The following is a 16427-nucleotide window of genomic DNA, read 5'->3' as shown; positions in this document are numbered from 1 at the left end:
CGTCTTCCTCTGTCGTGACGTCATGTGTCACGTGGTATGTCACGTGGTGTGACGTCACTGTAGCACGTGGTGTGCACGGCGCGTAACCACGGCGAAGGGCTGTAGTGTACCTCTAGTAATATGCTTCGCATAAAACCGCTTCCAATACAACAGTGAAGTGCCACAGCATGAAGATCGCAAAGCAGAGCACTGGTAAGGAACCGATTCATAATAGGGGAAAGGATTAATCGTGGTCCGATTAGCATTGTCAGTTATCTGGCTGCTGCGTTCACTTTTCTGTGGAGCGCTTTTATGCGAAGCATATTACTCGCACAACCGAGCTCTTCCTTGCTGCGCCGCGCACGGCCGCGTAGCTACCACTTGACCTTCATCGGCGCGCCACGTGATATGACGTCACAAGAGCTGTGAAAGCCGAAGCCTCGTGCGCTCGCTTGCGGACGCGCAGCCGCCGCCGGCGGCCTAACTGCCGCTCCTACCGCTAGGAGATACTGACGTCACGCAAAAGGCGACGCACTCGTTGAGTCAGTTGAGCAGCGAGATGTCGGCCAGGGAGAGGGCGGCTCGCCAGACCGCAAAGCGCAAGTTACAAAGAGCCACGGGAACGGGAGAAGAACGAGAAATACGGCTTGCCAAGCGACGTGCACAGTATGCAGCTAGACGGCAGCGTTCTACAACCGATGCCGAGGTGAAGGATGAAGCTTCGAGTACTTCTACTCGGTTCGAGCGGCGAAATGCTACCAAACGGAAAATGCGTGCAGAAGAAACTCCTGAAAAGCGGGAACAGCGCCTTGTAAAGGAGCGTGCTTACCGGAAGAAGCAACGTGAGAAACGAAAGGAGCAGCGCGCAGAAGAAATGGTTTTACTGCAGACTCAAGAATGTCTCACCGATGCCGACTATGCTTCGCATCCTAGACTTAACCATAAGCTAAGCCAGGCCATTTTTTCAAAAGGCTCACCCCTTTTGTTGCTTGGCCAGGGCGTTCCGCTGCTCTCGGTGTGTGTTGCCCAACAGAGGCTGCAGCGGGCGCAGGTGACGACGGATGGCCTCGGGATGGCTGCCGCGGGAGAAGAGAAGGAATTTTCTGAAGGTCGACTGAAAGGGCGATCCAGTTTAGCGGTGGAGCTGCACACGAGTCACAGTAGCAGCTTCGAGAGAAGAGGAACAAGTGAACAGCGGCCGACAGCGCCGCTGATTCTTGTAAGGAAGCTGAACCTGTTTATTCCGTATTGGAAGAGATTCAGTTTTTTTTAGTGAGCACGAAAACTCCATTTTATGTGGATGGTGTGACTTTGTGGTTTTTTTATTCCCCGCCGCGACACATTCTTGTACTCTAGTAGTATAAGTGAGCCTCAGGATGATGTCAGATAGTCTTCTTTAAGTTTTAACTAAGACTTCTTTAAGAAACCTGCTTAAAACTTCAACTGCTGCTCATTAGGGAGCATTGTTTTCTACCTGCTGTCACTGTACTAATCTTTTGTGCCACCTAAGACGTAATAAGGATGTTCTATACATATGGACACTATTCGCTCTACGTCTACATCATGTGGCCAGGATTCGGCATCGCCATCTTCATAGATACAGCCGTTGTGCTCTGAAAAAGAACCCGTAGTAGTTCGCTGTGCAGTGAAGCCAATAGAACTGATGCGATGAAGCATACAGGTGACGAGACTCAACGAAGTTTTCCGGCTCTTTTTCCTCAACAGCGGCAATAAAATTTCAGTCAACACGAACAAGTGCGCCCGGATTCAAGAGAAAACTTCTCGATTAATTCGATGGCCCATAAAAAAAGCCACAACAATATCGGCGTGTCATACCATGCCTTGCTAATTTCCAAGGACGCCGTCGAGGTCACATGACGTCATCGCCACCGGAGAAATTCGTTCTAGCTTTCTAGACTTTTTTTGCAAAAGCAACACTACGCTAGTCGCCGAGCCATTTCGCGGCGCTGACGAAAGGCCATACTGCGCATGCGCGAGGAGCAGTGACGTCACATGGCGCACAACTGGCGCGGCGCCATCGTCACTGCACGGGTGACTCAGAGGAGCCGCCGCCGCGCTCGCCAGTTGCGCATGCGCAGTAGCGGCGCATAGCTAGCGTGCTGGGGCCGCCGCCGATGCCGCGCGCTCTCCGACGTCCCTCTCTCTCTCCTCGTTGCTTTAGCAATCCTTGTGGTTTAACCAGAGCTAAACCGCTGCCAATTTTTTCTTCGCACGTTGATGTCCCAAAGGCTTTGTCCTGCTCCTTTTTCCTAGCTGGGTGTTTGAACGCATTTCTCAACACTTAGGAGTTGTTTCGCGTAGTAACGTGTGCGCATTTGCTAAGGGAGGGTTTCCTTTTGTTACCGCAAACATTACTTGAGAGCAACTCCCTTTTTACACGTATCCTTGGATCACTTCAGTTCGAAACTATTTTGCGCAGATATACATATTAGTCCATATTTTTCTTTCCTTATATGAAAATTTCGCTTCAAGTTTCGCGCTGATCTTACTAGATTTTTCATTTTTACAATATTTGTTCTTTTCACAATATTTGCAATATTTGTTCTTTTCATAATTCGCCATTTATTAGTTTCAATCACTCACAAGCAAAAATAGATAATATCAGGAAGAAAAAAAACGCGTTGAAGCTCGACGTGTTTGTCACTAGAAGCACTGAAATTTTCACGTACTTCATGCATTCAAAGTTGCAACTTTTTGTACAGTTAGAATTTCAGGATACCTTTTCTCTTTGTGTTATAAGCCCAAAATATAAAAATATGTACCACAGTGTTCGCGAAAGTTTGTGTCACAGAATTAAAATCTCACATTCTTACTCAATATTTCTATCTGAAATGCATACTGTCCTATGGTAATTTTATTTACCTTGAACAAGAAGAATTTACTTCCGCCAAAGTAGCAGAGGCCCGAAAAACCGAGAAAAAAAGACCTCTTTACGAGGTTCAACCATATTAATGTCCTGTATACTAATCTCACACAATTATTCGTGTAAACCAATAGAACATAATTTTTCAGAGTCATTGCCTTTTCGGCTAGGGGGCAGAGAGACGCCGCAAGGATCGGTACTGTCTCCGTTTCTCTTCAGTCTGTCTCATAAAACTTCCGCCCAGACTAGAGGCCATACACGGGCTGCGACACACATTCTACGCAGATGACATCACCCTCTGGACCACCAGCGGGAGCGACGGTCAGATAGAGGAAACGTTGCAACGCGCGGTAGACACTATCGCGGAGCTGGCAGGTCAGCCAGGTCTAAAATGCTCACACTCAAAATGGGAGCTACTGGTCATCAGAGACAAGCCCAGAGGTCCCGGTGCAAGGCGACAAGCGCTCGCACCCCCACTTAACGTGTGCGTTGGGGGACTTATCATTAAGGAAGTGCAGTCAATAAGGATCTTGGGGCTGTATCTACAAGCCAACAGGAAAAACAAAGAAATCCTGGAAAAGCTGAAAACATCAGTTAATATGTCAATTAGGTTAACCAGAAGGATCGCCAACCGCAAAAGGGGAGTCAAAGAAAGAGACCTCTGCAAGTTAGTGCAGGCATTTGTTCTGAGCAGGATGGTGTATGCAGTACCACACCTTAAGCTAGATGCCGCGGAGAAAGGCAAAGCCGAGGCGATAATTGGGCAAGGGTACAAGGCAGCCTTGGGACTGCCGAACTTCACGTCGACAGAACGGCTCTTGGGATTAGGAATACATAACACTCTGGAGGAGGTCAAGGAGGCCCATCTCACGATGCAAACAGAAAGACCTAAGCGCACCAAGGCAGGCAGAACAATACTAGAGCGCCTAGGCGTAGGCGTGGAACCTCCAGCCGCGGCCGCGAAAACACAGATACCCAAACTCATTATGAAGGGACTGAGGATCAAACCACTACCAAAGAATATGCACCCTTCCCACCACGAAGGAAGGCGGAAAGCTAGGGCACTCGCTTTGCACAAAAATACGATACGGAAGCAGGAGCTGTCTATGTACACGCGGCACAATACAGATCAAGCGGAGCGTCCGCACTGGCGGTGGTGGACGCGCGCGGACGGCTGCGGGCCTCGGGGCCGGTAGTAACAAAATCTTCGGAAACAGCGGAAGAGGCGGCTGTGGAGCTAGCCATAGCTAGCACTGACGCGGAAACGATCTTCTCGGATTCCAAATTGGCCGTCCGTAGTTTTGCGGGGGGCAGAATCTCGAATGTGGCACAGCGAATACTGAAACTGACCAGGGAACCTTACAAGCAAATTGAGGTGATATGGGTGCCGGCTCACTCGGGGAATCCGGAAAACGAGGCGGCCCACAACATGGCTCGAGGTTTCGTCAACGGAGTCGGTGGGTCGTCCGTATCCATGGATTACTCCAAGGAGGCGCTGGCATGCATCCTTTCATAATATTCCAACTCATTACAAATTGGAAAGACAAATTTCCACCACCTGACAAAACGTTGGGTAAGGCGCAAGAGACCACCTGGAGGAAGGAGACTCCAAACGAGGTCCTTTCTTGCCCCCTATCTATTATCAAAAATGTACCCGGATGACTATATCCCCGAGTGCAGGTTCTGTGGCGAAACAGCCACGTATGACCACATACTATGGCAATGTAAAGAAGAACCTCCACCGGAGGATCTAGTACGAATTCCTTCTGTTGAGCGATGGGAGGCCCTGCTGATAAGCTCGGAGCCGGGCATTCAAGCCTTGGCCACCGAGTGGGCCGCTCAGGTCGCCGCCAGCCATGGTTTCGTGGCCATCTAGCGCGGACCGTCTGCATCTGCATTTTTGACGGAATAAATGTTTTCCAATCCAATCTTTTCCTCAAAAAGCGTTGCGTTCAAAGGGAAAGGCATCGCACCGAACGGGTGGTGGCGTTCCTCCCTTCCTGTAGGGTGCGGTTCGGGTGTTCACCGAGATGACAGAGAATTACTGCGTAATTTTCTTTCCTAAAAAAGCGTCGCGTTCAAAGGGCAAGGCTGGTTTATTGGCTCCGCCGCGGTGGCTCAGTGGTTACGGCGCTCGGCTGCTAACCCGAATGACGCGGGTTCGATCGCGGCCGCGGCGGCTGAATTTCGATGAAGGCGGAATTCTAGCGGCCCGTCTGCTGTGCGATGTGAGTGCACGTTAAAGAACCCCAGGTGGTCGAAATTTCCGGAGCCCTCCAATACGGCGTCTCTCATAGCCTTAGTCGCTTTGGGACGTTAAACCCCATAAACCAACCATAAACCAATTTAATTAGTAAATTGTCATTACTTCATCAGCGCTTATCTGTGACGTAATCCAGTGATGATGTCACCACTGTCACATAGGCAAATTGGTACAAATAACCGAGGAATGAAAACAACGATTACAAAGATGAAAGGCAAAGAGAAACCGGATTCAGCTGACGACGCAAGGCGGAAGACACTCACAGGAAACGATTGCGTCCACATGGACCAGTGCACAGTATGTGTGGTGTGGTGTGGTGTGGTGCGTTGAACACTAGAGCGATTTCAAGATTTTGACTACTAATATCCACAACCAATGTGTTATGCCCGTAAACAGTTCATGCTCACTCTACTCTCGGTTACGGGAGAGGCAGAGATTTTTTTTTTTTGTTTTCACTTTTGATGCGAACCATAGTGGAGTGTGCGAGTGCCTCATGTTAGCTCGATCTGTCGACAATAATAATGAAGTCATGAAAGAAGGTTCGTGCGACCTTCAGCCCCTGAGAAATTTGTTTTTAGCTCTGTACTCACAATTGAAAACACCAGCCCTGGACATTGCGACCAACGCTGCCAGGAGCAGACAACAGCAGAAGACCAGGGGCAGCAGGAACTTCTTGTTGTCTTCTTGTTCGTCACTGCGTACCATCCGTGGCATGTAAATGACGCCATGAGCATAGTGTACAGCTTTCTTCAGAAGAAAACGGACTGCCAAGTTCGCTTCTGGAACATGCAGAGTGGTTCGTTTAACGTTGCTAGTGTTCGATTTCTTTAGACGGTGAAAGAAGGTATCGCCCTCAACCATTCACAGCTTAGGAATTCCACGGAGGCTGCAAAGCCCCTTTACGCATATAAGAAGCCAACCCCTTGGGTTGTGTATTTTTGACAATTCTCCACTTCAATGCTGTAGTAGATGTGCTATTCTAGTTTTAACAGTTCATGTGTCAGTGTTCCTAAGTCGTGTGTCCGCTCTACAGTAAGCTTGTTGTATTGACGCTATCTGGTTACGAAAGGGCGTACAGGCGATTGCTCGTAATTCTGTGCGATTATGCAGAGGTAACCCTGCAGGGAAATATGTATACCTTTGCGTACATAGCAACATTCTGGCTTTTTAAATACTATTCAGCGCGTAACGTCAGTCGGATAAGAGTCGAAATTTTTCTCGGCGTCTGTGTCTGCTCTCCGCGCACGTGGCGCGCGCGTTTGCCCGCAGTCCTTGCGTCTTGTCGGGATCAGAGCCGCTTCGTTGCGCGTCGCACCCTCCCTACCACTTCGTCAGCAGCCGGATGTTTTGCATACCAGGCCAGCCACACCTGCCGCGTGGCTTCTGCCGCACTCGCTATACGGGCGCACAGAGGGCTTTTACAGCGAAAGACGATAACGTGCATACATTCGCGCCACAGCACACAGCAGGGTCCGCACTGCGAGCTTCGATTAAAGCAGCTGTTGTTGTTGTTGCGTTCTTGCGACTGAGAGAAGGATGAAAAGGAAATTGCACGGGCCTGCCAACTGGCTCAAGCCGAGCCACCACCACTGCCACCTGCAGATAGAGGAGATTTGAAAAATAAGAAGAAAGAAAATAAGAAAGAAAAGACGCCCGTCGCAACAACTGCGGCCGCCGAAGCGGACGCTGGCTGAGAAAAACGGATAAGCGGCCGTGGCCGCGCCTCCTCGTCACCACCTCCCCCCCACAAGACAGCACGCTCGCACGAACGCTTTAATACAGCTTCGAGCAGCGCAGAAGAAGGCTAACGCGGCCACCGGCTCATCTTTCGGGCCGCCATATTGGATTTCCAGTGGCGCCCCCTAAAGGCCGCGAAAGTTGCGAATAGCATATTCTAATCGCAATCAGCGTCATATCTGCCAGCAAAAAAAAAAAAAACTCTTTCGTAGGATCCCTCGATATCCAAAAATTAGCGAAGACACTTTGGAAATTCTAAACTGTGCTTGGCGAAAGCATTGTGGTCAACCCACCGCCTCTTTTCCGAGCCGCTTGGCGCGTGGCGGGCTTCCCGCATGTGTGGTTTTTATTAAGGCGAAAGCCTTTAATGCCTCATAGCTGTAAGCAGGAATTCTCGACAGAAATGTAACGCTTTTCAATTGGTTGAAATGTTCGTGACGTCAGTGTGCGCGAATTTCAAACGGGGACAATTGTACTTTGCCTAGTAACCATGCAACCAATTAAAGGGATCGTAAAAGGATGCTCCAAGCAAGTTGGACTGAGTTTAGTTAATTGCTTAAGTAACCAATTAGCCTAATTAACCTTTCTAGTCAGACCATATAAATAAATAAAACCGATTAAGAAATTGGTCGAGCTAAGGAATCGAACCAAACGCAAAAGAATTTGACGCAAAAGAATTTGACAATTATTGCTGACGTTGTTCCGGGGTACGTTAGCGATATTTTGAAAAAAGGACCGAAATTCAGCAAAGAACCAAGTGTTCCTGCACATGAGTTGCTCGCTTTGAACCGGCAGATTGCAAGAAAAGCAACGAATGGAAATCAAGAACGTTGTCTGCTTGATGGAGTAGATGTGCTGATGAAGGCTACGAGTGGGACCACCACTAGTCGTTCCAAGGACGGGTTGGGAAAAGTGGTTACCTTCTTCCAACAGAATCATCTGCGACTGCTTCAATCGGACAAGGAGGGAGGCTTTGTTGTAGTGGCCGAGGAGGAGTACCAGAAGAGAGCGGAAGAGGCTATCGCTAAGAAGTTCAGGACAGTGAAATCTAGCGCGACTAGAGTGAAATGTAAGGCGGCGGCCATGTGCAGGGAATTAGAGCTGAACGGCTTAGCGAATAGCATTGTTGACACTAAGTTTAATGCCCTCACTGTGGTTTTTACAGCTAAAACCCATAAGGCAGACGCACCGTTTAGGTGTATAGTTAGCGAAAACGGTACATGGCAGCATGTCCTCAGTAAGTACCTGCAAAAACACCTAGGCTCTCTACAGGTCCATGACCCCTTCACTGTAAAAAACTCGTTACAGGTTGCACGGTTTCTCGAGGGTAATTGTTCAGTTGGTTATATGTTCTCTGTAGATGTGGAAGGTTTGTTTTATTCTGTGCCCCACGAGGATTTGTTCAGTGTTCTTAGGAGTGCGATTGAGGAAAGCGGAGATGTTTGTTTGTTTGTTTGATTATGGGGTTGTCGTGTCCGGTCGCTGTGTTGAATGCAGCGAAAGACGCACACGGTACTTTAAGACTTCGTTTATTTAAAGCCGATGAGGGTGCGACCAGCGTCGACCGAGGCAGGAGCCGAACTGGCCGCCCGAAGAAAGGAGGGAGCGGAGAAGCGTCCACGGGAGGGAGTGGCTTCCCAAAACAGGAGGAGGATGCGGGGGCGCACCATGGGGGGCATCTGGCGACAGCGTGCGACGAGGGGCAAGTGGTCGTTAGGAGGAGGATGCGGGTGGTCGTTAGGAGGAGGATGCGAGTGGTCGTTAGGAGGAGGATGCGAGGGCGCACACACACAAAAGCAATAAGGGGACACAACACTTCCTTCCCCCTTAGAAAGTTGCCTGGTATCGTGCAGGGGGTCGGCGCTCACGCGTGGAGGCGCGCTGGCTTTGTGCGCTCGGGGGAGAAACACTTGTAGGCTGGCTGTTGTTCGCTGTGTCTCCTAGGTCTGTCCTGGGCGAAGTCTCTTCTTCCGGGAAGAGGTGCCAGGCTATGTGGGAAGATGGTGCACGTGTTCTCTCCGCTGGCGGACAGCTCTCAGACGGCGTCGTAAATCTACGCAGCTGGTTGAGATGTCGGCGTGCTACTGTGCCATGTATGTTGACGAGCCAAGAGCGCAGGCCTATGCGTCTGACAATTGTAGCTTCCTCCCAGCGTGGCTTTTTCAGAAACTGTCGGGCGAGGACGCGCTGCCCCTCATTAAGCGTGCCGCAGCGCGGAATTGCTTTTTCTTCCCGGAACGTCTCTGCCTTTGGCTCGGGGAGGATGGCTGTGAGCTGGGTTCGCATTTCACGCTCGAACATCATTTTCGAGGGGGTCTCGCCTGTTGTGCTCTGAACCGTCGTGTGCTGCTTGAAGAGAAAGCGCGCAAGGCGGCGCTGCAGCGAGCCTGTCTGATCTCTTTCAAGGGCGCGTTTTAGCTCGGCTACGTAGCGCTCGGCTTGTCCGTTTGTCGCTGGGTGGTAGGGGGCCGATGTAACTGATGAGATCCCGTTGTCGCGATAAAACTTGAGGATCTCCGCAGACACAAACGGTGTTCCGTTGTCCGACACTACCTTGCGCGGCAGGCCGAACGTTGCAAATAGTGATCGGAGGTTGTCAATGACTGCTGCCGAAGTCGTCTGTCCCATTTGCCTTATCTCAAGCCACTTTGTGTAGGCATCTACGACCACAAGGAAAGTGCAGCCCTCAATTGGTCCTGCAAAATCAATGTGCAGTGTGTGCCATGGTGTGTCTGGCTTTTCCCATTCTGGGACAGGAGCTTTCGGCGGGGTGCTCCGGCTGCTCTGGCAAGGCTTGCATTCTCGCACCACTGTTTCGATGTCGTTGTCAATGCCAGGCCACCACATGTAGCTTCTGGCACACTTTTTCATTGCAACGATGCCCCGATGTCCGGCGTGGATGAGAGACATAGCTTGTGCGCGTAGTTCTCTCGGCATCACAACTCGGGACCCAAATATGATGCAGCCGCGATGGGTGCTCAACTCTGTAGCTCGCCTGCGGTAAGCGTCGAAGTTGTCCCCTTTGAGTTTATGCACGTTGCCTTGTTGAACAGCTGTGTAAACTAGCCGGAGAGCTGCGCACTTCTGCGTAGATGCTGCAACTGTGCCTGCTGTAAGCGGAGGTTCTGGCAGTGCTTCGAACATCAGAACGTCTCCTGGTGGAAATGGTTCGTCAACAGTTGCGTCTAGTGGCAGACGGCTTAGCGCATCGGCGTTTTGATGTTTACTCCCATTGCGGTAGACCAGAGCGTAGTCGTACGCTGAGAGTTTGATGCACCAACGTGTCATTCGCGGAGACAAAGTTGGTGGCATAGGCCTTTGTGGTCCCAGAATGCCCAATAGCGGTCGGTGATCGGTTATAAAGGTCACCTTCCGGCCGGCAATGTACTGGTGAAAATGTGTCGCCGCGTAGACGATGGCTAGCCCTTCTTTGTCAAGTTGCGCGTAGTTGCGTTCTGCTTGCGACAACGTACGTGAGGCGAAGGCGATGGGAGCTTCCCTTCCTTGCTCGTCAGTTTGCGATAGAACCGCGCCGACTCCGTACGGTGATGCGTCGCAAGCCAAAAGCAGAGGCTTCCTTTCGTCGTAGTGGCGGAGGACTGTACATCTTCGAATCAGGTCTTTCAGGGCATCGAATGACTGCTGATGGCGTGGCGACCATGTCCATGTCACATCTTTCCGAAGGAGTTGGTATAAGTCGTTGGCCACGGTAGCTCTTTGTTCCAAGAACCGGTCGTAGAACGTCAAGAGTCCGAGAAAAGCCTGTAGCTCCTGCTTGTTTGTTGGAGCTCGTGCTTCTGTGATCGCTCGCACTTTGTCCTCGGTAGGGTGAATGCCTTCCGCATCAATTCGGTGTCCCAGAAATTGCACCTCTGGCACCGCAAAACAGCACTTCGATTTGCTTATGCACAAATTAGCGTTTGCTAGCCTTTCGAGAACGAGCTCTAGGCGCACTGCATGCTCTTCAGTGGAAGTGCCACTGATGATGACATCGTCAAGGTAGACACAAACTCCTGGGATGCCCTGAAGCACTGTCTCCATGAATTTTTGAAATATGGCCGGGGCTGCAGCTACGCCAAAAGGCAGTCGCTTGACTTTGTACAAGCCTTTCAGTGTGTTAATTGCCAATAATTCAGCAGTTGACTCGCTCACCTTCAGCTGCTGATACGCCTGGGTGAGGTCCAATGTGCTGAAGACTCTTGCGCCACGTAGTACACTGAATACTTCTTCAGGTGTCGGTAGCGGGTAAGAGGACGCTTTAGTCGCAAGATTGACGGTGCTCCGGTAGTCTCCGCAGAGGCGTATGGTTCCGTTCTTCTTGCGAACTACGACAAGTGGTGTGGCCCATTCTGAATGCTGCGTCGGCTCGATGACACCTTGCTGCTCCAGTTTGTCCAACTCTTTTTCAACTGAATCTCGGAGAGCAAACGGCACCGGCCTGGCCTTCAGAAATTTGGGTTGCGCGTTGTCCAACAACTCCAGTGTGACCGGGGGCCCTTCGTTTCCTGCAATCTCTTCCGAGAATACTCTTTCGTATTTCTCTTGCAGTTGCTCAACCATGTTCTGGCTCGGCGTCTGGTGTATGCCGCATATCATCACGCCTAGTGGAGAAAACCAGTTTCTCCCTAGAAGGCTTGATCCTGTGCCCTTCACAACAAGCAGAGGTAGCGTATGGGTCTGGCCGTTGTAGTTAACCTGCACGTTGGCAGAGCCCAATAGTGGCAGATTCTGTCCTGACCACGTTCGCAGGTGCGTGTCGTCTTGTTGCAGGGCGGGTGCGTCAGATGGCCATGAAGTTCGGAACGTGTCCTCACTGATCAGAGTACAGGCTGCGCCGGAGTCCACCTCGAACTTAATCAGCTGGTGATGTACGCTTACTTCTGTAAAAATCTTCGGTCGCGTGCCGAGATTCATGGTGTTCAGGTCGTACAACACAGATGGTGTTGCTGATGTTGTTCCATGGAGATCAGATAGCGGCGTATTCTCTGAGGCGTTGACGCTGTGATTAGGCTGGGAAGGTGACTTTATCTTGGCAAGTCTCCGTTTCGTAATGCATGCTCTTTCGATATGCCCTCGCTTGTGGCAAAAATTACACGTGGCTGACTGGAATCGACATCCCTGGGGGTTGTGTTGGTCGTCACACCGCCAGCAGCGTTGTGCCTTTTTGACCGATTTTACAACAACAGAAGGCTTGCGCACCTGGTTGCTTGTCTGGTGTACCGGCTCGGTGTTCCGGCGAATCCCTCTCTGCTGGTGACCGGCGCTCTCCGCTCGAACGGCGATGTCGTAAGCTTTGCTGAATGTGAGGTCCTTCTCAGCGAACAGGCGCTGCTGCAGTGACTCGTCACTCAGTCCGCACACAAATCTGTCGCGTAACATCACGTCCAAGGGAAGCATGGTGGTGTTAGCAGAAGAAGCTGCGTCTCCCTCCTGCCCGGTAGCTGTTGTCGACAGCGTTCCAAAATTGCAGTCGGCAGCGAGCTTCTTGAGCGCGGCTACGTAGGCGCTCACAGTTTCTCCTCCCAGTTGATCTCGTCGTTGGAAGCGAGCCCGGCTGTAGACCTCGGATGGCCTTGGGTCGTAGTGCTTTTGCAGCGCTTTTACGATGTCGTCGTAAGACACTGCCGCTGGTGTGCTTGGCTGAATAAGGGCGCAGACAGTATCGTAGGTCTGCTCCCCGCACAGCGTCAGCAGGTTGGCCCTCTTCAAGGCTGGGTCTGTGATGTTGTTAGCTTCAAAGTAGAACTGAAGGCGTCCAACCCACGATGACCACGATGAGCCGTTGAACTCTGGTATCTGATTGGGAAACCCTCGCCTAGCCATGGCTTGTCAATAGCGTTGCGTAGCGCGGGTCGAATCCACTTTCTCGTCGCCACTGTCGTGTCCGGTCGCTGTGTTGAATGCAGCGAAAGACGCACACGGTACTTTAAGACTTCGTTTATTTAAAGCCGATGAGGGTGCGACCAGCGTCGACCGAGGCAGGAGCCGAACTGGCCGCCCGAAGAAAGGAGGGAGCGGAGAAGCGTCCACGGGAGGGAGTGGCTTCCCAAAACAGGAGGAGGATGCGGGGGCGCACCATGGGGGGGCATCTGGCGACAGCGTGCGACGAGGGGCAAGTGGTCGTTAGGAGGAGGATGCGGGTGGTCGTTAGGAGGAGGATGCGAGTGGTCGTTAGGAGGAGGATGCGAGGGCGCACACACACAAAAGCAATAAGGGGACACAACAGGGGTTTAACGTCCCAAAGCGACTAAGGCTATGAGAGACGCCGTAGTGGAGGGCTCCGGAAATTTCGACCACCTGGGGTTCTTTAACGTGCACTGACATCGCACAGTACACGGGCCTCGAATTTCTCCTCCAAAGAAATTCAGCCGCCGCGGCCACCATCACCAAAGCGGAGATGTGGATTTCCAGAACTCATGTGGGCTTTCTGTGGACAATTTTATGCGCGTTCTTGAGTTTTATTTGGGTGTTACTTTTATCTCTTTTGAGAATAAGTTTTATCGTCAGAGACAAGGGATCTGCATTGGGTCCTGCGTAGCCCCCGTGCTTTGTAGCCTGTTTTTAGCTTTTATTGACCGCGCCCTTGAGCAAAGCTTTAATGGGAAGGGAGTGCTGAAAGTTTTTAGGTACGTAGACGATTTTCTTATTGTTTTGAAAAAACTAGATAACATTTCTTACACCGAAGCGGTTGGCAGCGTGTTGGAAAGCTTTCAGCAGAACGGGAGGGAATTGAGGTTTACGCACGAACTCCCTTTACAAGGATCGTTGCAGTTTTTAGACGCCAATTTTACTTTAGGGGTTGATCATGTATGTTGGGAGTACGCTGCGCGGGCACAGAAAGAGCTTTTACCTTTTGATTCCGCTCACTCAAAAACTGTCAAGAGGTCTATAGCCAGCCAATGCCTTGGGTCTGCTCTCTCGAATTCGTGCCCGCATGCTATGCAGTGTAGCTTTAATAAGCAGGTACACCGGCTACTTACGGCCGGGTTCCCCTGCGCGGTCATTGTTTCTCTGGCCGAGGCCCTACTTCGGAAAACCAAGAAGGTCATGTTCGGCAAAGCGAAAACACTGGAAAGGCACTCGGTTAAACCGGTTGTGGTACCGTATATTCACAAGGTTGCCCATCATGTGAAAAAAGTGGCAGGCCGACACGGCGTTCCTGTGGTGTTCTCCGTGCACTGAAGAAACTTGCCCAACTTTGCTCACGCATTTCGTGCGCGGAAAAGAAGAGTGGCTGCAGGAAGAAGCACTCAAAAAAGTATATCGACTGCTGTACCGGTGTCGTTTACGAGATACCGTTGACCTGCGGGAAGGCTTACATAGGCCAGACCGGGCGGTGTGTCATTGACCGGGCGGGTTAACATTTGCGGGCGTTAAGGGGCGGAGGGACACATTTGGCAGAGCATTGTGCGAACTGCAGAGCGTGCGAGCCGCGGCTGATAGAGATAAAGATACTTGGCAGAGGCGGTGATAAGACGGCACGTGAACTATTAGAAGCCTTTCACATCAGGAAGAGGGGGCATGACTGTGTGAGTAACACGTCTGTTAATATTTTGCACGCAGAGTACAGGTATCTCGAGCACGCATTGTGAACTGACGATGTGTTTCTTTACTGCGCATGTCTCCATTTATGTATATAATCTGCTATCTTACCTGCGAATAAATCAGATGAAGTTAGCGCCTGTCCTGTGTCTTTCCTCTCTTGTGTGCGTGTTGTTGTGCGCTTGAATTCGTTTCAAAATAAGCTATGCACCATCTAGCCCAAACAGAAGTTTTGTTAAATTATCTGGCAGCGTTGCAAGACGCTGTTGCATTCCGCTCTTAGAGGCGAAGCTTAACATCTTAACCACACATCAGTGACACAAGCAGCAACACCGCTCTTAAGGTTTTTGCCTCACCGCACTTTAGGTCAACAAAGTACCCCCCTGAATTTTTTCTTTGGTGACTGTGGTCTCTATTTTGATTGCAGTGTTTTAAAGCGAGCTCTTTGGCGCCCGTTTCGCGGCGTCACCGTCGCCGTTGTTCGTTCGGCGTTCATTGTGTTCATTAGCGCTGGCGTTGCTGTTTTACACTCCGATCATTTAAAGGAAAAGAAGCGCTCATAACTGGCTCCCTGGGTCAGTGGACGCCTGATTTGTGCTTTTGCGTTGTTGTTGCGGCTGCAAGAGCCGTTGCCTAGAAACCACCCCGGTGGACACCCGAACCGCACCGTACAGGAAGGAAAGAAGCTGGAGGGAAAGAATAAGACAAAGAGGGGCCGTAGTGAAGAAAATGAAAATTCTATTTGAGGGAAGGAAATTGCGCCGTAACTGTCCGGCATCTCTCGGTGGACACCCGTCATCCGTTCGCAGAGGAAGGGAGGAAGTGGGAGTGAAGGGAGGAACAGAAAGAGGGCCCGTAGCGAAGAAAATGAATTAGAGGATAAAAAATTACGGAGGAGGTTGCGCCGCTGCGCTGAGGAGAGGCCACAGTTGGCACGATTCCAGCGCTAGGATGGACACCGCGAGCATGGATGGGCACCGCGAGCATGGACGGACGCCGCGAGCCTGAACGGACGCCGCGAGCATGGACACCGCGAATCCGTTTTTCAGCCAGCGTCCGTCCCGGCGGACGCGGTTGTTGCGACGCGCGTCTATACTCTCTCTTTTACTCTGTCCTCTTGTCTTTTCTAACTCTCTTCTATCTGCACGAGGCAGCGGTGGTGGCTCGGCTTGAGCCAGTTGGCAGGCCCGTGCAATTTTCTTTTCATCCTTCTCTCAGTCGCAACCAACCGACACCGCGAGCATCAGCCATTAAAGGCTTTGGCCTTAAAATAAGATGCCGACCAGATTTCGACTGAGGTTTTAATTCCCGCTCTGTCAAAGCCAATATTACGCGCTGTTACGAACGGATTGTGCCGATAGTGAAGGGCTACGAACCTTGCCGGCCTGCAGTGAGGATGAGGTCAGGCTACGGCGGAGTGGGCGATAGATGATCACACGCCGAACTCCCTGCGGCGATGTCGGTGGCCGAGTCCGCGAGGCCACCTGCAGCGACACCCCCGAACGAAGAAACTGAAAGAAGTTTCCACTTTTTTTAGATGCGGATTGACTCAGGGAAATTGGTTTGCTATAGTAGGATACAACTTAAAAAAGCAGCAGTTGCTAACACTGGGCCGCGGTCCCCGGCGTTCTGTATTACTCCGCTGGCTAATCGCAACAGTAAACGAATTCAGGTTTTTAATGTTTGACTATATCAAACAATCCACGTATCAAAATTCTAGAGCTCATAATTTTTTTTATTGTCATAAGCTTCTTGTTTAGGTAACGCGAAATGTTTAAGCAGTGGACTATTTTTTCGTCGTGGAGGGATTCTGTGCGCGGAGGCTGAATGTGGGCGGAGCTTCACTGCAGACTTAAGACGGTGCGACGTGCATTAGAGCAGGGCTGTAACACAAAATACAAGGCTGTTTCACCTGAGACCTTCCGCAATTTTTAAAAGTATTTTTGCGCGTGCGCGCGCGTGTGTGTGTGTGTGTATGTGTGTGTGTGTGCGTGTATGTTCGTGCGTGTGTGTGCGTGCGTG

General features: G+C 51.0%; 1 protein-coding gene across 26 annotated transcripts in view; it reads right to left on the bottom strand.

Annotated features, from left to right (window-relative positions):
* LOC149336551 (uncharacterized) overlaps positions 1 to 15904 on the bottom strand; it is a 41260-nt gene extending 25356 nt beyond the window's left edge. For 14 of the 26 annotated variants that reach the window (XR_016284294.1, XR_016284295.1, XM_089552982.1 and 11 more), the window contains exons 1-2: positions 5717 to 6727; positions 957 to 1093 (exon numbers count right to left, since the gene is read on the bottom strand). Coding sequence is in view for 22 of the 26 variants with exons in the window: in XM_089552982.1 (XP_089409108.1) it covers positions 957 to 1093; positions 5717 to 5860 (281 nt within the window). In the remaining 4 variants the exon portion in view is untranslated. Of the gene's footprint in view, positions 1 to 956; positions 1094 to 5716; positions 6728 to 15781 lie in introns of those variants that run through there. The other 12 variants (XR_016284296.1, XR_016284293.1, XM_089552997.1 and 9 more) reach the window with 2 other exon arrangements.
* Positions 15905 to 16427: the final 523 nt, after the last annotated feature.

This window comes from Amblyomma mixtum, chromosome 7 (assembly GCF_055824585.1).
Source record: "Amblyomma mixtum isolate Tamu chromosome 7, ASM5582458v1, whole genome shotgun sequence".
NCBI lineage: Eukaryota > Metazoa > Arthropoda > Arachnida > Ixodida > Ixodidae > Amblyomma > Amblyomma mixtum.
Note: the sequence above shows the minus strand (reverse complement) of the source record. Positions and strands in the feature narration are given on the sequence as shown.